Source organism: Phialemonium atrogriseum, assembly GCF_030411735.1.
Source record: "Phialemonium atrogriseum strain 8032-3 unplaced genomic scaffold QBC33scaffold_2, whole genome shotgun sequence".
NCBI lineage: Eukaryota > Fungi > Ascomycota > Sordariomycetes > Cephalothecales > Cephalothecaceae > Phialemonium > Phialemonium atrogriseum.
In genome coordinates this window covers 1,681,817-1,703,281 of record NW_026848139.1, presented here as the reverse complement: position 1 = coordinate 1,703,281, position 21,465 = coordinate 1,681,817, and the positions used below count along the sequence as shown (strand labels likewise).

Here is a 21,465-nt window from a genome sequence, read left to right as displayed (position 1 = left end):
TTGTGCATTGCAGTGGTTCCACGTAGCGATCCACTCATACCGCATTTGATATTGATCGTCGGGATAGGTGGGGTTTCTTCGCCTGCAGATGCTGGTTGTCCGGCTGCCGGAGCTGAGTAGGGCAGGGACGGGAGCTGCCACCAACTTGAGGGAACCAGCATTAGGAGATTTCTATCCTTGAACCCCGACGAAAAAGCACCTAAGGACACCGGGACTTGAGCCTTCCAGCCTTCCACCACTTACACACACTTCGGGATCAACGTATTGCTTGAGCTACACCAAACCATGCCCATTCGCACAGACGAACGCCCCCAAACGGGCGCCGAGCAGCATCGGGCCTGGTGGAAGGAGGGATCCGCCTACCAGATCTATCCGGCCTCATTCTGGGATTCGACGGGCTCCGATATAGGCGACCTCAAGGGTATAATCTCCAAGGTCGATTACCTCAAGTTGCTCGGCGTCGACATCGTCTGGCTCTTCCCGATTTTCGAGAGCTCACAGATTGACATGGTAGGCAACCTGCTCGCCCTGATATACTGCCACAAACCCATGATTCGCTCCATAGCATCCACTAGTTAGTACTTTTTTTTTTCCCTAAGCCTATCATGCTATGACATCAGCGACTACCGCAAGATCGACCCTCAGTGCGGCTCAATCGAGGATGTCGATGTCTTGAAAGTCGAGCTCCATGGACGGGACATGAAGCTGGTGCTGGACCTGGTGATGAACCACACCAGCGACCAGCATGAGTGGTTCAAGCAGTCCCGGTCCTCCAAGGACAACGAGTACCGTGACTGGTACACATGGAAGAAGCCCAAGTTTGACGCCCAGGGCAATCGGCAGCCCCCAAACAACTGGCAGTCTCATTTCCAAGGTATGTTAATCCCCTGCACCACCGGCAACCAGTCGTGGGGAAGAAAAACTGTCACTGATGTTGAAGCCCGAACCTCCACCCCTGAAAAGGAAGCGCATGGGAGTTCGACGAGAGGGGAATACTACCTCCACCTCTACTGCAAGGAGCAGCCGGACCTAAACTGGGAAACCCCAGCCGTGCAACGGGCCGTCCACGAGACGGTGCGGTTCTGGCTCAACCGCGGCGTCGATGGCTTCCGCATCGACGTCATCAACTTCGTCAGCAAGGACCAGGCCTTCCCGGACTCGGACGGCAAGGTGAGATACCCGGGCACCGAGTTTTACGCCGCCGGGCCAAGGCTGCACGAATACCTCCAGGAGCTAGGTTTCACCCTGGAGGAGTACGACGCCTTTAGCGTCGGCGAGATGCCATGCGTGACGGACACGCATGAGATCATCAAGAGCGTGCAGAGCGGCCGCGGGGAGCTGAACATGATTTTCCATTTCGAATTGCGAGTTTGTCTGTCGGATAGGCCATCGCCCTTCACCCCCGTCCGCGGCCCTGACTTTCTCGTCCCACTCTATCTCCTGGTCTCGCAGCAAAACAGCATGGACATCGACCACGGCCCGGGCGGTGACGCGGTTCGGTAACGACGACCCGGCCTACCGCGCCCAGAGCGCCAAGATGCTCGCTCTCTTCCTCGGCTTCCAGTCCGGCACCCTGTCTGCGTACCAGGGCCAGGAGCTCGGCATGCACAACATGCCGAAGGAGTGGTCCATGGACGAGTACAAGGACGTGGATTGCCTAACCCATTGGAAGTGCGTGACGAACCCGTCCCCCCTTTCCCCCCGCGACGCGGCATTGCCAGGACCGGGTTCACATTTCCCGAAACATGCCCAACTAATCCCTACCAAACAGGGCAATCACAGACCACGCCACCCCATCCGAGCTCGCGGCCTTCCGCGCAGAGTACCGCAACAAGTCGCGCGACAACGCCCGCACGCCGATGCAGTGGGACGCGACCGCCCCGCACGGGGGCTTCAGCCTCCTCCTCGACGACGCCGTGGATACGCGCGAACCCCAGCCACGCCTCGGGCGTCAACGCCGCCGACCAAGCGGCCGACCCGGCGTCCGTGTTCCACTGTTGGAGGGAGCCGTCCTCGCGGCGCGGAGGCAGCTCGCCGACGCCCTCGTCTACGGCGCGCCTTCGAGCTGCTGCTCGGCGACCAGGCGGACGAGAGGGTGTTTGCGTACCTGCGCGCGTCGTCGGCCGCGGGGGGGGGGCGGGGCGAGAGGGTCGCTGTGGTGTGCAACTTCTCCGCCTATGTGGTTGTGTGGGAGGGGCTGCCGGGGCGGGTCTGCGAGGTTGTCCTTTCTACTACGGGGAAGGGGGTGGAGGATTTCGAGGGCGGGCGTGTTCAGCTGTCGCCGTATGAGGCTGTGGCGGTGTTGTGTTAGGCCTTGTAGGTATCCCTCCTGCGCCTGCATGTTAAGAAGATCACTCCGGAAGAGCAAGACGGTCTGGTTCGCAAGGAGAGGCGGTCCTTGAATTGGAGGGTAGTAAGAGGAGGGGCAGACAACATATCTTGAGCTGATTCAAATGAACGTACTTTCTACCTTTCTGACTACGCTTGGAAACCTTCCATGATTACATCTTTGAACCCTATCTAGGTTCCATTGCGGACCTGTCTTGTTAGGCACCGAGTGGCTCGCGCCCCGGAGGCAAGTCCGTCAAGTTGAACCCCCTAGTAATCCAAGTAATGCAACCACGTTTCCCACATCTCTACAAGTAGTGTTGAATTAAGTGCACAGATGCTGCAAATAGTAACACGCGATATAGTTTATGCGTTAATCGTCACCAGTCGCATCGTTATAAGTTGTATTAACGGAATTGCTAGATCACGAATCACTCGGTACGGCCCGAGCCGCCCCCAAATTGAAAAAAGGGGCTTGCCAAGGTGCTCATTAAGGAAAACCAGGAACTTCGATATCCCTTGGCCGTTAATCATGACCCCTTCGCCTCCCTCTGAAAGTTGTGCTAGTTCATGCTTCTCGCTTTTCAACCACATGGAAACAAACTCAGGCGGCGTTCCTGTCGTGGGAGGGATCGCCGAGGTGGGAAGGGGGCCGTCTGTAGGATTGTAGTTCGGCAGAGCAAAATCCACAAAGGTGTTCATTCAGGGTATCACAGGGTGGCATTACCAAGAACTAGGTATCAACGCCATCATTATCTTCATTATCTCCTTAATCTAGAGATTGTCCACAGAATGAAAAAGCCTTCTTCAAACCAAGGCTTATGCCAAACGCAACGAGCCGCCCAGAAGAACTCATGTTTCCGGAGACAGCCAAGGAAGGCCTACCAACAGGTAGGAACGTACTACTAATACTGCGGGATCCAGGGATCTTCCTCTCTAAACGAGAGACCCAGTTTCCTCGAAACGCCTTTTTTAATAGACCACGATAGGCACCCAGATGCGTGGCGTGAGACGCTTAAACGAACGGCCACACACTGCGTCTATAATGTCTAGTATCGCGGTCCCTGTACCCTCTCCATATCCTGGTTCCACCCATCCTGGTTCCACCCATCCTGGCTCCGCCCATTGCCATATCCGGGTCTCGGCCCGCCTTGTTGACTGCTGGAAGTCGTAGGTCTGTCGAAATAGTCGTAATCATTAGCCCTTTGGGGGGGTTGATGATATGGCTGTGACGGCGTGGCCACATTTCTCAACGAACTGTTACTAGAAGTCTGTTGATGACGTGGTTGCATTGGTGCAGTCATGTTTCTCCGAGGAGAATACGGGCCGGGGCCTCGGGGAGGCACCGGGTTTGTGTTGGCGCGGATGGGGTATCCGTTTGGTCCCATTCCGCGGGGGGACGGAGGCATTGGCCGATATGAGTTGGCGGAAGGAGCCGGGCTCGCGCGCGCGCCCGGGTATTCGTCATATTCTGGGCGGTCGCTGCTTCGTACGCTATTCGCGTAGCTCGAGGCAGAACTTCTTGCGTTGTTTATGGGCAAGACGGGCGACCTGATGGGAGGAGGGAGCGAGGGCATTGTCTCGAATGGGTACGATGATTGGCTGGATGAGTAACTCCCATATCCAGGTCCGTTTGTCGGCATGCGGCTAAGCTGCGACCCAGAACCAAAGCTCCTATTCGAAGCCGATGTTCCCGTTCTCGCTGGAGGTGACGGGGGGCGGCTGCCAAACTCTGCCGCTGCCCCAATGAGAGGCTGTCTGGTTGAAAACTGTGTCGTGCCCGAGGACATGGTGCCTGTCCGAGCAGGGAATGGGCGCTTCTCGACAGGGTTCAGTTCGAAGTTTGCGAAGTTTGCGGGAGTTCCTGGCTGAGACGTGTATAGGGGCAGGGTTGCCATAGTATCGGTCCTATGGAGAGTTGGCATATTAGGAAGCTTGTCGCCGCCAACATCGGGCAAGGTAGCCTGCATTGACATGGGTCGCATCTCGCCGTTCTTCTTGGCGGCTTTGAACTCCGCCTTCTTCCTCTTCCGCTCGTCGTCGGCCATGGCCTTGTTGATCTTGATTGAGACAATCTTCATCAACCTCTTGTTGGCCTTGCGCTCGCAGTAGCCCGTCAGGCCTCCATCAGTCTTGGGGATATAGTGCCACAGGAAGAAGACGAAGAACAGCGCAGCCAACAATAGCGACAAGAAGGAGAAGACCCAAATGACAAGGGTGAAGAGCATGCCGGACAGGATAAGAGCCTGTTGGTAGTCCTCTTCCGCGAGTGCCTTGAGCTTCGCGAAGAAGCTCATCAACGAGTTCTCAAAGTTTTGGCCCTCGATCAATAGCATGGCATTGTAAACTGAGTAGAGGGTAAGTGCATTGACTGCCTGGCGAGGCCCAGAGCAGATAATGACACGAATCCATGCTATTTCATGGTTAGTAAGAAATCCTGGGGAGATGGTGTGTATCAACGGTACTAACACTGGAAGTTGAAGAAGGTGAAGAGGGCGATGTACTCGGCACCCTTCTTGCTTTTCGTCAATTCTGCGAACACCAGGAATCTTCTCCAACCCTGCCCCTTGCCCAGACGCATGCTTTCCAGCCGAACGGCTAGATTGTCGAGATAGCATTCGGCCACACTGCCCCTCTTCATGATCCGCCTGGCTCGAATATGCTCGTAGATGAGGTTGATGAAGGAGAGGATGATACAGATGGAGAAGATCCATCTCGATATGTTGAAAGAGATCAGCTGGGTCGGTTCAATCGTCGAGGACCATTTTCCGAAGACGAGCAGATTGACGGCGGTGAAGGTATCGACAGCATAGACGGTCAAGGACAGAAGAACCGATGACCACAGGTAACCGTAGGCAAATGGAGTGAAACATGACGTAGACTTGAAGTCGTTGAGGCTCTATATCCACGCGCACAAGAACGTTAGCACTCGGAGCATTTAATCGTGTCAATCTTGGCGTATCACGAACAATATAGTCCCATTTCTGCTCAGGGCGGACCTCGACATCCCGTCGACGGTGGCTCATAAAACCCATCGCGTCGAATTTTGTTGACGCGGGCAACTAGAACGGGGCGGCCTGTTGCGAATCAAAGCTCGTCGACGCAGTCGAGAGGTAGGTCGGGTTGACCAAGGACGACACAGATCAATGTGTCTTCAGGGGTATATGAAAAGGGAATGAAGATGGTTAAAAGACTCCGGCCCGCCGTTCGCACAAGTCGTTCCTCGCCCGCGAAGGTATCGACTGTGCTTCGTTCAAGGAACGAAGGACTCACTCGCAGCGAACGAGTGTAAAGTCGCGGGCCAGAGGAAAAGAGGTTGAAGGCGAAAGGGAGGGAATCCTCGAGGTTGTATGGTCGGAGGATCGAGGACGACTGGGGGAGGTACCGGCACCGAGAGATGCGACGATGGCAGTCTCCTCGAATCAGTGGGGCATTGTTGGATCCTCCCAGGCCAGCTGTCTTGTCGGGCGATCAACGCATTGGACGGACAGAGAGCGAGCCAGGCTAGTGAGTCGATTCTGAGTTGGGCGGTTGCCAAAAATGGCTGGAACTTGCACGCTGCATAAAAAACAGGGAGTGGTGAGGAATGGTCGAGGGAGTGAAGATGGGCAGCGGGCTAAAGTGTCCGAGTTTGATCGCCTTGCAAGGTTGGGTATCAGGAAAGCCAATTCGGTAAGGATGCGTCAAGGGAGACAATTGTGTCAGTGATTGGTGGATGCTATTGATAATGAACGACAATAGGTTGGGATATCTGGATTGTTATCGGGCTTCAGAATGCTTGCCCTGTCTGTTGAGAACTGTGACGGAATGAGTAACGAGAAGGTCAGATCTCGAGGTCGCGGTCAAGGTCGCTAGTTAGAAATAAAGGGGCAGGCGGAGGGAGGGAGGCCCACGAATCCACGGCCAATGGGGAAGCAAGGGGGTTGCATTAAACGCTTCGGCGGTCCAGGATACCTGGGGTAGCGTGGGTAGTGACCTCTTCAGGGGCCCTAACGCAGATACCCCTTCCGCATTGGCCTCATGATTGGATCCTAGCACAATCACGGTTAAGCCAATGATGCGGACCGGGAGATAGCGAGGGCTTGTTATTGGTTTATTGAAGAGACGGGAGGGATCCCGCATGGCTGAAACATCCAACCAACCAACCACCATACCTTGGTAAATCCAACGGCAGGAACCCACGTGACTAAAACACTACATACACGCCCTATCGTGTCTATACACGGCAGACAACAGGGATGACCCGAATCCTATCTGAATTCGTTTGAAGCTGTTTTCAGTTCTGGCGCTCTTTGTCCAGAGAGATTAGCGCTGTGTTGTATCTACAGCGACTAATATTATTCAAAATTCTCGCCGAGGGTCTGTCTACCCCAATCACTTATCCCAACCCATCTGCTCGATCATACTGTACTACAGTCACCATCCCATTCCAATGAGAGGCCGGTGCCCGTGTTAGCCGCCATGATGGTTTCAGAACCGTATTGAGCTCTTGCGCGACTTTTGGGAGATCTAATTGGCGCCTTACTTCGCGTCTTTCTTCTCGCCAAATTCCTCCTCCAGCCTCTCCTTTAGGACGGAACGAAGCTCTCTCTGCTCCGTTTCCGTTAGGCCCTTTGCGCTGCCACGCCGGCCCCTCCAGCTGATCTTGGTCTCTTTGAGGCTCGCATTCGGATCTTGTCCGGTAGCGTCAACGAACTCATAAGACCGGTATTCGGCGTTCTCCCACCCTGTGCCTAGAGACGTTATTAGCCGCGCGCTTGGCTCCCTCAGTAACTCCCCCCCTTCCAGAGGCCGTTGACCAACCTTTCTCCGGGTTCATGCCATCCCAGTCCTGCGTCAGGAAATGCAGGAAGCCTCCGTGGGTGACGGCGATGATGTGCGCATCCTCCCTGTCTTTTACCTGGGAGCCCAGTGTGCGAAGCCAGACCCTGGCTTTCTTGGCGCGCTCTTCGAGCTTGCCCATCTCGGGAGCCCAAGGGCTGCTGCGGCTCTTATCTGTCCAGTCGGGTCGAAGGAGGCTGAAGTCCGCCTGTGTCGAGTCGAACTCGGCAGCCAGCTTCTCGGACGGCGAGCCAGTGTCACACGGTAGGCTAGACACTTCCTGTAGCTCCGGGAGAGCGGTGACTGTCTTCCCTGCCTTGACAGCAGGCTCGAAGGATAGCAGGCATGTGTACAGGGTCCGCCGCATTGGCGAGGCCACTAGGTGGGTTATCTTGTCATGATGTGGGAAGATCTTGCAGAGCTCTGCACATTGGCTCTTGCCGAGCGGTGTCAGGTCTGGGTCGTGAAGCTGGTGGTTGGCGGCCGAAAGATTGTGGAAGCCTTGGGCGTGGCGGATGAGATGTACGTAAGTTGGCATCTTCAATCGATCCTTATTCCGGTGAAGCTCAATTGAAAGCGTCAATAGAAGTCTGATGCCAGAGGAGAATAACAACTAAATCGCCACAACTCCGGATTCGGTGTTCAGATATATACTATTGTATATTCGTTGAAGTCTACCCAAGCTTCTTGGGGTTTGGACAGATGTAGGTTTTGAATTGTTCAAATGAGTCAAGATTGAAAAAGAAAGCGCCTATGACTGATGACTCAATCCTTCCCTTCCGCCCTCCTTGGCACCGGTATTCGATGCCCGGAAATACTGCACGGCCTCTCGCCTTAGCGGCTTCTCCACTTATTCTCACCGGTTCCGGAGTGCTGGCGAGGGACAGGATCCACCGGCGAGGCGGATCCGACTGGCCAAGACGTTTGGTGGCCCCTGTCTGCTCCGATCCCTCGGCGACGCCAAGCACGGGCAGCGCTGGCCATGTCCTATTGGCTCCTACATGTGTACATGCGTATACCAAACTTGGAGAGCAGATTGGACGCATGAATCTGTAGGTACGTAGAAAGGTCGAAGGCAGAATGAGACAGAATAGATTCGAATGGAATGGACTAAAATCAATGAGAAGGAATTCGAATAGGCAACTTAGACATTTCTTTGAGATGCCATTTCTCATGGGTCGTCACCAGACGCTAGCCTGTCACAGCGGGTTCTTTGTGATCGGTCGTTGGCAAAAGGGGACAACCAGGCAGCTGAGGAATGTATGTGCGTTTGAACAAAGAGGCGGCCATCGAAGGCACACTCCAAAGGCCACCAGCCGACAGAATGCTGCGAGAAACTGGGTATAAACTTGGGATTCTGCCCACATACCATTCTCCTCCCCAAGAGTATCACTTGTCACATTGAATTCGACCGCTCAGAGGCGAAGCAACATGGAAGAAGTCCCGCAAGAAAAAGCACAATATGTCCTGGACAAGCCGCTGAAAGACGGGCTGGCGATTGTCCGTCGCGTTGCCGACGGCCAGGTCTTCCTCTCCTACGAGTTCGACATCGACAAGCGGCCAGAGCTGGGTGACCTGCACACCCTGTACGATCGAGGCGCATACGCCTCAGCCGCCGAGGTGCTCAACCATGAGAACCTCATCGGCTTGACTGGTCCGATCCGAACCTTCCCCTATCAGGGATGGGGCAGCAAGAACGACGCCCAGCATTACATCCTCTGGGACTGGTGCGATGCAGGCACGCTCGACAACATCCTCCGCGAGCCCCCTTTCTCCCCAACCCTCGAGGGCTTCCTGCCCGAGTCGCTGGTCTGGCACGTTGCGAACAGCATGCTGAAGGCCTTGATGTGGCTGCATGAGGGCTGGAGGGTTAGGTATGATCCCTTCAAAGGGTTCAAAAGGGAGGTGTACCGGATGGACGAGGACTGGATGCCCATCTTCCACCGCGACATCGAGCCCCGAAACATCTATTTCCAGTCGCCCAGGGGAATCGAGACCTATGGGACGTGCAAACTGGGAAACTTTGGGAAATGTTATATTTCCGGACGCATGCGCGACGAGGTTGCCCTTGGTGTTGGTGTTGATATCAACAATCGCATCCCAGGCGGGGGGGTGGGAATGACCACCAAGGAAGGCGATCCGCCACTGGAGGATGTGTACAAGCGGTGGAAGGAGGGTTACGCAGTGGACGACTTCCGGAATCAAAAAAAGGTACAGTCCCCCTGGACAAGTTCGACTGGGAGAGTGACGACTCACCACTGACGCGGTGCTATAGTCCCACCGTCCGTACTCGGCCATAGACGAGCTCTTCGCCCTTGGAGCTATTCTCTACCGTATGATGACGGGCCGACGCTTGCCAGGCCCCGATGCGTGTGAGTTTTGCCCGTGCAACCATATCAACAACGAGCAAGGGTGCAGCCATGTGTGCACGCCAGATGTGGATTTGAACAAGCTTTTCCCGACCTCCAGCAAGTACAGCGAGGATCTGCGGGAGGTCGTGCGCCGCCTTCTGGCTGTACCGGGGGGCACAGTGCATGCCGTGGAAGATTACGAATGGGCTTGGGAGCGATACCAGTACTGGAAGGAGGACACGCCGGACGGTAAGATCTATAGAGATGAACTCGACAACAAAATATTTTGTCTCGATAACGAGAAGAGACGGAAGGAGGCCGAGTGGAAGAGCCAAGAGATAGGAGCGGGTGCGGCGTGATGGATCCGTCGTTTGTTGCGGCAGTACTTTCGGTTCAGGGTATGGGCTGGTCAGAGTGTGTTGTTCTCTTTTCTTGACAGATCAAGGTCTCGGCGATCGTTAAGGTAGTCAATTGATCGGTGTTCATTTGCGAAACTCCACTGGCGACTGCGACCATTGACAGGCCATTGACCTCACGTTCTTTCGGCTTCCGTTGTCTGAGCTTTGATGGAAGTCGTCTGAGTGATTGTGAGCTCCATACGTGGGGTTGCGCAGAGGCTAGCTACCTAGGTAGCCGCTAGGGGTCGTTGCCCCGCCACAAATCTGCTGATCCCTGTCTGGCCATCGACAAGGATCTTTGCTCTTTTGCTGCCAAGAAGTTCCATTGCTTTGACTGGCGCAAACGTACAGAGTGCAGTAGCTTCGTACTGACATTCCACGTCCAGACTATTGCTTCCCTTGCCCAAGCTCTGACGACTGCGCCCAATATCTTGAAGAGTTCTAACCAGTATCGAATCGCTCAATCCAACGTTTTGGGAGACACTGCAGCGCTAGCAACCTGATCGCCTGGTGTTGCCAAAGCGACAAGTTGACTGCCGCCATTTTAGACACGGGATAAGAGGCGTCAAACATGAATGCTACTGTAAAGCGGAAATTTAATGCCTTAATCCATGGGATCGGCGCTCGACCATCGTCCTCGGCTTCCGAACCCGACTCGATCACCAACAACAATGTTGTTACTGGCGAGAACGACTCGGACACATCGTTAGCCGACTCCTCCACCTCAGCAATGGCCGACGAGCTCCGGTTTCTGGCTAAGAAGCGCCGCATAGGTCTGCCGAGCTCGACGCCCGCAAAGCAGGGCCCATCGGGCGCAGATCATCAACCTGCAAAAGGCGTGACGAGCATATCGAACATTGTCCTGCGAAAGTGGACGCCGACTGGCGGCGCGGCGAGCAGCAAAGACGTGCAGCCCAAGTACACTCCCGCTGATCGGGAGCAGCTCCTCAAGCGGCTGGCAACCTTCCAAGAACTGACAGACTGGACACCGAAGCCCGACAGGGTCAACGAGATCGAGTGGGCAAAGAGAGGTTGGGTGTGCCAGGGTAAAGAACGTGTACGATGCACCCTCTGCAATAAGGAACTCGTCGTCAAGTTGAACAGGAAAGAGGTGGACGGCAAGGAGGTTCCCGTCCTGGTAGCATCAGAAATTGAGGATGCCCTCGTCGAGAAGTACGCCGAGTTAATGGTCACCTCCCATCTGGACGACTGTCTCTGGAGGAAGCGAGGCTGCGATGGTACGCTATTCTTTCAGATTTCTAATAAACAGAGAGAGCAATGCTGACCCCCCGTTGCTAGATTCACTCCTTCGCCTGCCTCTTGCACATCCCAAAACGGTGCTCGAGGACCTTCGGCAGCGGTACGACGAGCTATGCGCTCGCAAAGATTTCATACCATACGAGTTCAACCTGCGCCTCCCCGAGGGCCTGGCTCTTGACACAGTTCTGTCTTACCTCCCGCACGACTTCTTCACATCACCACCACCACCGCCAGCGAAGAAGTCCGCAGGTCCGGAGAATGCGCCCACTACACCGCAGAAGCCAAACCGATCCGCCTTCGCACTGGCGCTGATGGGCTGGCAGGGCCTCTCAGACGCACGCATTGGGCCGGTCCCAAACAGCGCATCCTGCCACACCTGCCTCCGGAGGCTCGGCCTGTGGATGTTCAAGAGCAAGGAGGTCGACCTCGAGACCGGCACGATCCTGGTCCCCGCGCCCATGGATCACCTCGACCCCTTGCGAGAGCACCGCGCCTTCTGCCCCTGGAAGTCGGGCCACGCACAGCGCAACCCTGGCGCGAGAGCCACGCCAAGGGGGGAGGAGGACAAGGCCGGCTGGGAGGTTCTGGTGCAGGTTCTGAAGAACGACGCCTACCTGCGCAGCCGGCCGAGCAGGGCCGATACCCTCCACGGCCGGAGCAAGAGCACGGCCGTGCCGCAGAGCGCGCCTCCTACCACCACCACCACGCCCGGGCGGCCGACGACTGCGGGCTCGGGGGCTGCGCGCGGGCGCAATAGTCCCGTACCGATGCTCGGCGCTCTCGGCGATGAGGAGGACGACGATGAGGTCACCCGGACCGCTAAGGATAAGGAGCGGTGGGCCAGGCTGAGGAAGGTCAAGAGCTTGTTTAACACGAAGGCGGGGAGCAAGCTGAAGAGAACGCCCAGTCGGCCGGGCACGGGACATTCGACACTTGGGGGAGGAAGGGCCGGTGGAGGTGCAGAATGAGTAATTATGCATGTGTAAGGATTCCCCATGGATCGGTGAAGCTAAACTACCACACTTGCAAGTATGGCAATAAGAAGACATCAGAGCCGACCAGTGTATCCATGGAAGATGGAGGGATATGGCCATGGAGCAGGGGAAGATGGGCTTGTATAGGTAACCCCGGGACTTCTTAGAGCAAGGTTCTGAAGCCAAAACAATTCCATGGGACTGGCGCAAGTGCCAGCTGTGCACCTGGAGATCTTTCTTTCTTTGGGAATGTCCTCCATTCTGTTAAATACACCGCAACCTGATCCGATGTGAAAGCCACGTCCAAACCTCTGGGTATCTCGCCAAGAGCGTTATTCTTCAAAATAGAGGAAACAACAAGGGAAATGAAAAAGAAACCGAGTCTCCTACGCCGTACAACCTCAAAGAGGTCCTCACCATTCATTCTGCCCCCCACCCCTGAATTCACGAACCTCGCCGCTCTCAGCACGTCATCAGACTCCTCACGGACTCTCCATCATTGCCAAGGATGTCGGTGCCATCCTCAGTACTGCCGCCAGATCCAATTGTAGTCAAACCCGCCGCCGGGTGCGCCATAGAGAGCGGCATGGAAATCTTCGTAAAGCTCCTCAGCAGGCGCGTCGTCGTCGGTGAGATCGTCGATAGGCACGCCAGCAAGCTCGCCTACAGGCTCTCCCTCAAGCCCGTAAACATGCTCCTCAATCTCGATATCGTCGTAGCTGAAATATGGGCCGGCATCAACATCCTCCCCCATGAGCTCTGGATTGACAACAGGCTCCATCCCCTGGTTCGGCATCTCCATCTCCCGATTCGGCATCTCCTTCTCCTGGCTCGGCATCTCCTTCTCCTGGTTCGGCATCTCCATCCCCTGGTTCGACATCTCCATCCCCTGGTACGGCATCTCCTTCTCAGGGGCGATGCCCTCGCCATCCTCACGCCCCTGAGCCCCCACCTCCGCGTCTGCCGGCCCCGACTGCTTCTCCGCTCTAGGGCCCCACGCGATCCTGAAAAACGTCCGACCGCGGTGCGTCTGGAAGCAGGTGACGGCGCGCTCGTTGCCACGGGGCTCGGCCGCCGAGGTGGTGGGAGGAGGGTCCCCGATGACGTCCTTGATGCTGTAGGACTGCAGGATGCCCTCCCACGGGTTGATGCGGAACCTGTCGATGCGCTTGACCGTCAGGCCTCCCCGCCGGAAGTAGGTCACCCGCCGCTTCGGTGGCGGCGCCCCGGAGTCGACGTCAGGGGTGATATGGATGAAGCGCCGCTTGCCCCATTCGAGGGCCCGGGCCCTGTACTGGGGCTTCTGCTGGGCTGGCTTCTGAGCCTTGTGGACAGGGGCCTGCTCCTGGGCAGGGTCCTTCTCAGGGATGGTGTCCTTCTCGTGAATAGGATGCTCCTGCTCCTGGATAATGTCCTCATAGATAGTATCCTCACCCTGGATAGCATCTTCTCCATAGATAGTATCCTCCTCTTCGTCCGAATCCGAAACCGATTCCGGGCTTGGGTCTCGGAGGATCTCATACGGGATGGGGAAGTGTGGGACGTGTGAGCATGTGCTGTCGCAGCTCGGGGTCTCACTCATGTCAGACATCTGTGAAGCACCCCGAGCCTGGCCTGGCATGGCAACGGGAGGGCTCATCTCTGTAGGGTCGAAATCAGAGGTAGGGGGGGAGGAGCCCTCTGACTGGTCTTCTAAGTCGGAAAAGTACACTTCGGTGATGTCGGAAAGATTGTCCGTCTCGTCGTCGATATTTTCAGGATACGGCGAGGCTCTTGGGCTAGGGGTTTCAATCGACTCCATGATGTCAGGGAAATCCGGCGCCGTGGTGTGAGAGAAATCTGGCGCCGGGGTGTGAGAGAAATCTGGCGCCGTGGTGTCAGAGAAATCCAGCGCCGTGGTGTGAGAGAAATCTGGCTCCGTGATATAGCCATCACAGGAGGCGCTAGTCTCCAAGAGACACAACATAGTGAATGTAGGGGGCGGTCGCTCCTGCGTTGCGCCGAGTCTCACAAATGATGGTCGCAGTTAATGATAATCCTTCAAGTGTGCTTGTCAGCTGAGGACTTGGGTGAAGTAGACTGAGAAGATGAGCTTCAAGAAATGTAGACAAGGTGATGGAAGTCTCGCAAGAAAATGGCTTGCTCAGGCTCAAGTGAAAATGTGAAAGGGGTTGGTTTGCTCTGGATGAGAGGAAGACTAGTAGAAGGATGGGTTGTATGGACAGGTGGTAGTAGCAAATATTTTCTCCTTTCCAGGTTAGTGTTCTTGTCTCATTCACGTCAGTGTCCTGTACGGGAGAAGGAAGTGAGTCGATGGTAGGAGTGAGTCGAGAGTAGTAAGGGGGGGAACAACATTGTCACCAACCCAGTAGTGTAAGGAGGTAGGGGATTCTATGTGCCCTGTCAAGTGCATGCAATTAATGCCAAGTACAGGTCCTATTGTATTGTAAACCATTGTAGACTGACAATAGAAGTAAATAGGGGGTTAGGGGATGAGGAACTCCAACCCCTATTGGCTTGTGTGCTTCGACTCTCCGTCTCGCGTCTCGCGTCTTCCTCAATGGGACAATAAGTGACGCATTAGTCAATAGAGTCACCCATGCCACTCCTACCCGCTACTGGAGTGATAAATCTAGTAGGTAAAGAGGTAGTAAGATCAAATGGAATTGTAAGATGGTGCTGCATTGACTTCTCTGCGTTAATAGTCTGGAGTAAGGAGGCTCTCTAGCTGAGTTTGCAAAAGAACTCGAGATATCATGGTGAATAATAAACTAAGGACCCAAGGGGCGAAATAATGGAAATACCTGCCACATTCTTTCCATACCAACAATGCCCTCTTAACTCCAAACAGCAAGCGAGCCATGGGATATGGGATATGGGAACAGGCGCGAGAAAAGGACGAACTCACCAGCCAGTCGTTTGCCACTGGCATGTAGCTAATGTTGGAGGGAGTGGCACCTGTCTGCCTGCCTGTCTGCCCGTCTTCCTCAGATTTATCTACCCCCCTTCATCGTGGAAGGGCTCCGCCCTCTTCAACCGACTCTTCATCATAGGGGTTGATTTGCGCTGTCAACAGCACCGTTCCTCAATCCGGCACAATGCATAAAAACCATCCCCCATAACCCCCCTATTCCCATCCCCCAATGCGGTCAAATCATGGCCCACAAATAGAGCAACCAACCCGGTCACTCCTTCATCTTGACATAGTTGCTGGGGAAGATGCCGTTTCTTCCACCGACCATGCCGGTCCTGTAACACTGGTAAGTACTGTTCATATTTACCGGTGGAAAGCCCCAGAGACACATACCACCAGTCGTTGTCGCTTTCTGTCTTCTTCAACACGGTGATTACGTCGCCCTTCTTGAACGCCAGATCGCCGGGCTGATCGGCCTCGAAAGTGAACAGTGCAACAGCCTCGTTCTTCTTCAGGAGGTTCTGCTTGCTAGCAAAGTTCGGTTTCGGAGCCGAGGGCCGGCCAGGGCCACCTGCTTTGGACCCACCGTCATCGAAACCCCTCGAGCCGGTAGGTACGTCGTTGTAGGTGTTTGACCTGGAGCCGGAACCAAACCGAGCCGGTTCATAGGTATCGTCTCGCCAGGTGCTGGCGCGCTTGGGACGGCCGAACTCGTCGTGGCTTTGCCCGGACTCGGATGCGTCGCCTTCGCGCGACTGGCCCTCCCCGTATGCGCTACCTGTCTTGTTCCCCCAGATGACCGAGTCGTGCGAGTTGTCATAGACGGGGATATCATTGTACATGCGGTCGTCCATCGAGCCCTGCGACGTGCCGTTGAATACCCTCGAGTTGAGGATATTGAGCAGCGGCGCCGCCTGCGGGGGTGACCTCTCGGTTCCAGTGAGCAGCTCCTTCGCCGAGACAGGCCGCCCGTACAACTTTGTGTTTGCGTCCTTCCTCTCTATGATCGCCGAACCCTCGAGCGACACGCCGGCGAACAAGCCCTTGGTCTTGGAGTAGCTGAAGATGCCCGCCACGCTCCTCAGCGACGCGGCGCCCGCCGCCTCGGCGTTCCTCCCGACCGGCCCCGCGGCGACGGACACGTTGCCGCCGAGCGTCAGCGACCCAGCCTGGGAGAAGGTCTTGACGGCGCTCGCGTCGTTGAGGATGAAGACAAAGTCGGTCAGCTCGAACCCGATCTGGCCTCCGAAGCCAGCCCCCGCGGTTGCGATGGCGCTCGGTGCGCTCCAGGAGCCGTCGGGAAGGCGGGCAACCACCAGCCCGCTGCCGAAGCGGGCGGAACCGAGGAAGCCCGCCTTGAAGACGGTCAGGATGGCGAGGCCCTTGGCGTTCATGAGGACGGACGGCGGGATGACCTTCTCGGGACCGAAGGCCTGGCGCGGGTCGACGAAGCTGGCAAGGATCTTACCGCACTTCTTGCATTCCGCTGCATTGGAGAGTAGGTTAGCGGTCGTTTCGCATATGTGTCCGTCGCTCAGTGCAACTTGAGCGGGGGATAACGGAAGCTACGGAGGAGATTCTGGGTGGAAACTTACACGCCATAGACGACGGAAGGGGGTTGTGGAGACCCATGGCCGTTTAATTTATCGAGCCGGCTGAGGTTGCGATTTACGAAAGTGTCTATCGAGGGATCGGGAGGGGAGAAGGTCGACAGGATGTGGCCGCACCTTTGCGATACGTCGTACGTGATCGCTCTAGGTTTGTCCTTGGCAGAGCGGAGCCGATGGCGCTTATATACACGATGCAGTAGGATGGCGCGCAGGGAGATTCAGTTCCACCAGCCGAGAGGGTGATTCTGGAGCACCGAGTGGCTTCGAAGATGAGATATATCAGCTACCCGTCAAATAAGGCAGTCTGGATCGTGAATGTCGAGTCGAAATGGGCCAGACTGGCATTCAAAAGTGGCCCAGTACAATATCCCATCGCACTTTTGAACCTTCCTTACCCCACCGAGCCCACATAGCCCCACAGGCCTGCCTACGCATACATACCTTTGTATGTACCTAGGTGTTTGTGGCTGTGCAGCCTTAACGGCAATGACAGGGACGGCTGGGACGGCTTTGAGACGGCGCAGTTTAGCAACTTCGTCATCCATTCGCCCCTAACTATCACCAATTCCCCATATTCTATGAGGCACACGACGTTGTCTAGACGACCAACCTCGGTGTCAGCGATATCTATTCAACACTGCCTCCTTCCATTTATATGATCTAAACCATAGATAGCCTAGGCGTCGACTCGATCGGGACATCAGAAACCCGCCTCCTCGCCGCCACCGTCTCAAATCCACCACACCAACCCCTTATCAAGCCTCCGCATCGGGACAAGCCAGAAGCACGCCCCGTCATGTCGGAATCATACGAGCGCGAGCGCCAGAACAACGCTCGCCTCGACGAGCTGTCGGCCAAGGTGTCTGCGCTGCGCGGCGTCACCGTCGACATCTACGACAGCTCGCGCGCGCACGAGGTCATCGACTCGACGGTAAGGAACCCTACGAGTGGAAATTCGATCTTCGGTTATGCTGTGACCAACTCACATCGGTCGGGTTTGGAGGCGGGGAACAGAAGAAAGATAAGCAATAAATGAACCCTCTGCTGACGCCTGTCCACCTCCCAGTCCGACACATTCGCGTCCATGACCACGCAGATCAAAGGCTCCGCCGGCAGGCTCGGACGGATGGCCGCTTCCGGGAACAAAGTGGCGATCCTCAAGCTCTCGGGCATCCTCATCGCGACGTTTGTGGTGCTGTACTATATCTGGAGGCTGTTCTTTTAAGGGAATCCGCGAACCAGTCGTGGGATATCAGGCGATGCGCTACCTGGGATACTTTGCGCTGGTGATGGCCCAGTATCTCTGATCGAGGTCACCCAAAGCGAATACTGGGCTCTCAAAGTTGTCTATCGGGCTGCTAAAGTTGGAAGCACGGGTCATGGAAGCACTTGTTGGCGCACGGTTGTGCGCTTGGCATAGCATTGGAGTTAAGGCTGGGTTTGGTTATTCCTGAGCGGGTGGACAGGGTCGTGCTCTGAGGGGAAGACTTGTTATTTCAGGTTGTGTGTGGTCTATGGTATATAGACCATACACTACACCCGCCATCTTTCATCCATCCCATCCATCCCATCCATCCTCGTGAGTTGCCAGTCGGCCGCCTGCTATCAAAACGGTGCCACACCGCCAGATCTATTCAGCATGGTGTCTCCATTCCCCCTTCTACTCCCACACGTTCGAGAACAAGTCTTCGCCAGTTCCAAATGCCCCAGCCGGCTTCGACGATTCCCCGCCCTTCGCGCCGGTGCCGCTAGTCCAACCACCAAACTCCTCATCAGCAGCTACTTTGGTTGCGAAACCCCCTGACGCGCCTGGCACAATACTCTGATTTGCGAGCGGGTTAGTAGGAGCCCCCCAGCCGAAGCTGTTCGCCGGGGCAGTTCCAGGACTCTTCAGGATCTCGGGGCTTTTCTTCGGAGCCTCGGTAGTCGTCCATGCATTGCCACCCCATATATCTGCGTTGGACCAGTTACTGTTTGTCGAAGCAATGGTGCTAGCTACTACTGGTTCTGGAGCCTTGGTTTGGTTTGCGGAAAGGTTAAACACCGAGTTCGTCGCGGCAGTCGTCGCGACCGGGGGTGAAGGCTTGCTCGGCTGTGGTGCTGTTGAAGAGAAATCGAACAGATCCCCGAGGGCTGACGACGCTGGGACAGGGGCTAGTTTGGGAGCAGCAGGCGCTGTTGGAGATGCGAGCGAACCAAAAGCGCCCGGGCTCCCCATAGACTGCCTTGGCTCGTGTGCCGAGGCAGGGGGCGTTGGCTTCGGGTCAAAGAAAGAACCGCCACTCAAGCTGGGGAAAGTAGGGTTGTTGGTCGGAGGGGTTGGTCGGCTACTACTGAGGCCGCCCAGGCCGGCGAAGGCATCTCTTTGTGGAGACTTGGCTTGCGACTGGCCTCCGAAACTCAGGCTGCTAAAAGCATCATTGAGTCCCCCACCAAATGACCCTTGGGTTTGCTGGCCTGGCGACTGCAATGCCCCGAACGAATGAGACGGCGAATGGGACACCTGCTGCGGGGGAGGCTGCGGTCGAGGAGCTGTCGCGTACAGAGAGAGAATGGATTGCTTGAGATCGGGCCGCGATTGACCACTCGCTCCAGTGGTGCCGGTGGTACTCGCAGGCCGAGGGGGCGCCGTTGTTTCTGTGCCAAGAAAGTCGAGTCCCAAAAGGGAGTCCTTTGTGCTTGTTGTCTTTGGAGGAGCGGGTTGAGCCTTGGCCGGTACCTGCCCAGCGGATGGACCGGTGGTACTCGGTCTTTGAGGAACAGGGTCCGCTCCCATGAGATCAGTAGGGGGCGGCGCAACAGGACGAGCGGCTGCTGCCTGGCCGATAGAAGCTTTTCGTACTGACTCTCGCCGCTCGAGGTTTTGCTTCTCTTTGACGACGCTCAATGGGATGTCGTCGTCACCGTCGGCATCGAGGCTGGATGGATCCGGCATTGGGCCCTCCATCACCCATCTCTTCAGCTCATACTTTGTTCGAATAAAGTTCTCGATCTTCGCTTCTGACGGAACGTGGCCGGCGGCCAGTTTTGCCTCCCAGTATTTGTTGGCACGCGCATTGCCCCAGCTGAGTATGCTCTGTAGTTGTTCGTCTGTCCAAGAATCCAAGTCGACCGACTTCACCCTGCTGATGTGGGTGCCCATCCCTCGATGAATGCCCGAGCAGCGGATGCAGACGAAGACGCCCAAGTTCCAGCTCGCCCAGCGCGGGTCTATGGAGAAGAGGTGTTAATGCATTGCGGACTTGGTTTGAAAAACAGATAATAGCTTACGCTTGTTGCGCTTGCAATCGGCGCATATCTTGTTGGCTTCTAATTTCAGGAGGCTCTTGATAGTCAGTTGATTCTGAGCTGCCCGCTCAGCTGCGGGATTTGGAGGCCGCCTAGACATGGTCGCAACGTCAAATAAATCAAATATACGGCTAGCAAGGAATTCGTCGTAAGAGAGGTGGTGACTGCTGGTTTGGGAGGTCTTAGGAGCTGTTAGGCAGGTATTTGTGAAATGCAGGTGTCCTTTGGGAAGTGAGGTTCCATAATCACCAAGCCACATAAATGGGTATCACCATTGATTGAATTACCTAATCTGATGCCCCAAGCGGCATCACTAGTGAAACCATTTAGGTACTTAGTCAGACCCCGACCTTATCGATAGCGTCATTGAAGCCTAGGCGTGTCGATTTGTCAACGTCTCTGCGCTGTTTCGAAGCACGTACATTAGACGAATATAAAGTTGCATCTTCCCATCTTCCGACTGTCTTCGCTATTGCAAGCCATCCTTCATGCGCCTTCCCCCGCTCGCAGTTATTATCCGCGCGCTTTATACTTTCTCCAAGTTCTCCAGACCACGGGCTTATCAGCGCCCCTCGAAGAACCCCACTTTGAAGTCGATGCCATCTTTCCCCTTATTTGGTAGTCTCTTCAGCTCGTCCGCCTCGGCATCCAAGATGTCTCACCCAGATGAGCGGACACCAGACGAGTGGCGTGCTGTTCTCAGCAAGGGTGAGTACTTTAAGTGTGAGCCCTAGCCGCAGCGACACCAAACGAAGGTAATTAATGTCTCTGCTAGAGCAATTCCGCATTCTCCGAGAGAAGGGCACTGAGCCGGCTGGATCCGGGAAGTATGACAAGCACCTTCCCAGTGAGGGTGTATATACCTGCGCCGGTTGCAATGCGCCGCTATACAAGGCCAACCATAAGTTCAAATCCGGCTGCGGGTGGCCAGCTTACTTCGACAGCATTCCTGGTGCTGTAACCCGACACGAGGACAACACCTGGGGCATGGCGCGGACCGAAATTGTCTGCTCCAACTGCGGAGGCCATCTTGGCCACGTCTTCAAGGGCGAGGGTTTTCCGACACCCACTGATGAGCGGCATTGTGTCAACAGCATCAGCTTGAACTTCTCGCCGGAAGATAAACCGGGACAGACCAATGATAAGCCTGAGAGCAAGGCCTAGATCGAGGGTTCCAGTGCTCTGGCTGCTTTGCTATTGGGAGCGAGATGTGACGATAGGTATTCACCAAGGTTCGACGAGGACAACGCCCCGAGCCATATGTTATATACTTGTCTCGCAATGTTATCTTGCATTCATGAGATACCCCTGTCTTTAGACACTGTTGTGGCTTGCTACCCATGGACTGACAAATGCTATTTTCGGACTTAACGGCTGACGGGCTGAGCTGCCATGTGAGATGCTTTGCTTAATAATAACCTAATCCTGTTAGTTTGTAATCAATAGTTAGCAACGGACCTATTCCCCCAACTCCTACTGCCGATCTGATGTCACTTCCTTGGGCAGCTGCTGCGACAGGAT

At 55.7% G+C, this 21,465-nt stretch overlaps 10 protein-coding genes across 10 annotated transcripts; 5 read left to right on the top strand and 5 right to left on the bottom strand.

The window, feature by feature from the left end:
• Positions 1-285: 285 nt before the first annotated feature.
• Positions 286-2,311, top strand: QBC33DRAFT_511339 (glycoside hydrolase superfamily; the record flags this gene model as incomplete). Its single annotated transcript, XM_060425834.1, has 6 exons — positions 286-510; positions 634-874; positions 941-1,372; positions 1,461-1,671; positions 1,772-2,045; positions 2,084-2,311. 6 exons carry the CDS (start codon positions 286-288, stop codon positions 2,309-2,311), a joined length of 1,611 nt encoding a protein of 536 aa, XP_060288064.1.
• A 996-nt stretch (positions 2,312-3,307) lies between these two features.
• Positions 3,308-5,520, bottom strand: QBC33DRAFT_169906 (uncharacterized protein). Its single transcript, XM_060422310.1, has 3 exons — positions 5,298-5,520; positions 4,798-5,227; positions 3,308-4,741 (listed from the first exon to the last, which is right to left on the bottom strand). Exons 1-3 carry the CDS (start codon positions 5,361-5,363, stop codon positions 3,378-3,380), a joined length of 1,860 nt encoding a protein of 619 aa, XP_060288063.1. The 5' UTR covers positions 5,364-5,520; the 3' UTR covers positions 3,308-3,377.
• An 874-nt stretch (positions 5,521-6,394) lies between these two features.
• Positions 6,395-7,927, bottom strand: QBC33DRAFT_524997 (phosphoglycerate mutase-like protein). Its single transcript, XM_060426767.1, has 2 exons — positions 7,132-7,927; positions 6,395-7,061 (listed from the first exon to the last, which is right to left on the bottom strand). The coding sequence occupies exons 1-2, from the start codon at positions 7,685-7,687 to the stop codon at positions 6,850-6,852; spliced, it is 768 nt and encodes a 255-aa protein (XP_060288062.1). The 5' UTR covers positions 7,688-7,927; the 3' UTR covers positions 6,395-6,849.
• A 653-nt stretch (positions 7,928-8,580) lies between these two features.
• On the top strand, positions 8,581-9,859 carry QBC33DRAFT_555011 (putative g2-specific serine threonine protein kinase; the record flags this gene model as incomplete). Its single annotated transcript, XM_060429583.1, has 2 exons — positions 8,581-9,360; positions 9,425-9,859. The coding sequence occupies 2 exons, from the start codon at positions 8,581-8,583 to the stop codon at positions 9,857-9,859; spliced, it is 1,215 nt and encodes a 404-aa protein (XP_060288061.1).
• A 352-nt stretch (positions 9,860-10,211) lies between these two features.
• On the top strand, positions 10,212-12,586 carry QBC33DRAFT_169856 (zf-C3HC-domain-containing protein). The gene is made up of 2 exons (XM_060422309.1): positions 10,212-11,136; positions 11,198-12,586. Exons 1-2 carry the CDS (start codon positions 10,470-10,472, stop codon positions 12,124-12,126), a joined length of 1,596 nt encoding a protein of 531 aa, XP_060288060.1. The 5' UTR covers positions 10,212-10,469; the 3' UTR covers positions 12,127-12,586.
• On the bottom strand, positions 12,387-14,052 carry QBC33DRAFT_524993 (uncharacterized protein). The gene has a single exon (XM_060426766.1). It carries the CDS (start codon positions 13,931-13,933, stop codon positions 12,656-12,658), a length of 1,278 nt encoding a protein of 425 aa, XP_060288059.1. The 5' UTR covers positions 13,934-14,052; the 3' UTR covers positions 12,387-12,655.
• Positions 14,053-14,788: 736 nt separating this feature from the next.
• Positions 14,789-17,047, bottom strand: QBC33DRAFT_524988 (uncharacterized protein). The gene is made up of 2 exons (XM_060426765.1): positions 16,642-17,047; positions 14,789-16,532 (listed from the first exon to the last, which is right to left on the bottom strand). Exons 1-2 carry the CDS (start codon positions 16,676-16,678, stop codon positions 15,202-15,204), a joined length of 1,368 nt encoding a protein of 455 aa, XP_060288058.1. The 5' UTR covers positions 16,679-17,047; the 3' UTR covers positions 14,789-15,201.
• A 280-nt stretch (positions 17,048-17,327) lies between these two features.
• Positions 17,328-17,901, top strand: QBC33DRAFT_169577 (uncharacterized protein). Its single transcript, XM_060422307.1, has 2 exons — positions 17,328-17,587; positions 17,723-17,901. The coding sequence occupies exons 1-2, from the start codon at positions 17,453-17,455 to the stop codon at positions 17,879-17,881; spliced, it is 294 nt and encodes a 97-aa protein (XP_060288057.1). The 5' UTR covers positions 17,328-17,452; the 3' UTR covers positions 17,882-17,901.
• Positions 17,902-18,077: 176 nt separating this feature from the next.
• On the bottom strand, positions 18,078-20,162 carry QBC33DRAFT_524984 (ArfGap-domain-containing protein). Its single transcript, XM_060426764.1, has 2 exons — positions 19,927-20,162; positions 18,078-19,866 (listed from the first exon to the last, which is right to left on the bottom strand). Exons 1-2 carry the CDS (start codon positions 20,042-20,044, stop codon positions 18,317-18,319), a joined length of 1,668 nt encoding a protein of 555 aa, XP_060288056.1. The 5' UTR covers positions 20,045-20,162; the 3' UTR covers positions 18,078-18,316.
• A 16-nt stretch (positions 20,163-20,178) lies between these two features.
• QBC33DRAFT_169665 (Mss4-like protein) lies at positions 20,179-21,465 on the top strand. Its single transcript, XM_060422308.1, has 2 exons — positions 20,179-20,652; positions 20,720-21,465. Exons 1-2 carry the CDS (start codon positions 20,433-20,435, stop codon positions 21,106-21,108), a joined length of 609 nt encoding a protein of 202 aa, XP_060288055.1. The 5' UTR covers positions 20,179-20,432; the 3' UTR covers positions 21,109-21,465.

Bases quoted from the DNA above. Each gene is read 5' to 3' on its own strand.
- QBC33DRAFT_169906 (XM_060422310.1), bottom strand. From the start codon at position 5,363: ATGGGTTTTATGAGCCACCGTCGACGGGATGTCGAGGTCCGCCCTGAG. The intron at 5,228-5,297 runs GTTCGTGATACG...GCGTGGATATAG, and splicing joins AGCAGAAATGGGACTATATT to AGCCTCAACGACTTCAAGTC. The intron at 4,742-4,797 runs GTTAGTACCGTT...ACCATGAAATAG, and splicing joins CACCTTCTTCAACTTCCAGT to CATGGATTCGTGTCATTATC.
- QBC33DRAFT_524997 (XM_060426767.1), bottom strand. From the start codon at position 7,687: ATGCCAACTTACGTACATCTCATCCGCCACGCCCAAGGCTTCCACAAT. The intron at 7,062-7,131 runs GTTGGTCAACGG...TAACGTCTCTAG, and splicing joins TGGCATGAACCCGGAGAAAG to GCACAGGGTGGGAGAACGCC.
- QBC33DRAFT_524988 (XM_060426765.1), bottom strand. From the start codon at position 16,678: ATGGGTCTCCACAACCCCCTTCCGTCGTCTATGGCGT. The intron at 16,533-16,641 runs GTAAGTTTCCAC...TCTCCAATGCAG, and splicing joins CCTTCCGTCGTCTATGGCGT to CGGAATGCAAGAAGTGCGGT.
- QBC33DRAFT_524993 (XM_060426766.1), bottom strand. From the start codon at position 13,933: ATGGAGTCGATTGAAACCCCTAGCCCAAGAGCCTCGCCGTATCCTGAA.
- QBC33DRAFT_169577 (XM_060422307.1), top strand. From the start codon at position 17,453: ATGTCGGAATCATACGAGCGCGAGCGCCAGAACAACGCTCGCCTCGAC. The intron at 17,588-17,722 runs GTAAGGAACCCT...TCCACCTCCCAG, and splicing joins ACGAGGTCATCGACTCGACG to TCCGACACATTCGCGTCCAT.
- QBC33DRAFT_169856 (XM_060422309.1), top strand. From the start codon at position 10,470: ATGAATGCTACTGTAAAGCGGAAATTTAATGCCTTAATCCATGGGATC. The intron at 11,137-11,197 runs GTACGCTATTCT...CCCCGTTGCTAG, and splicing joins GAGGAAGCGAGGCTGCGATG to ATTCACTCCTTCGCCTGCCT.
- QBC33DRAFT_169665 (XM_060422308.1), top strand. From the start codon at position 20,433: ATGCGCCTTCCCCCGCTCGCAGTTATTATCCGCGCGCTTTATACTTTC. The intron at 20,653-20,719 runs GTGAGTACTTTA...TGTCTCTGCTAG, and splicing joins GCGTGCTGTTCTCAGCAAGG to AGCAATTCCGCATTCTCCGA.
- QBC33DRAFT_524984 (XM_060426764.1), bottom strand. From the start codon at position 20,044: ATGTCTAGGCGGCCTCCAAATCCCGCAGCTGAGCGGGCAGCTCAGAAT. The intron at 19,867-19,926 runs GTAAGCTATTAT...TCTTCTCCATAG, and splicing joins CGATTGCAAGCGCAACAAGC to ACCCGCGCTGGGCGAGCTGG.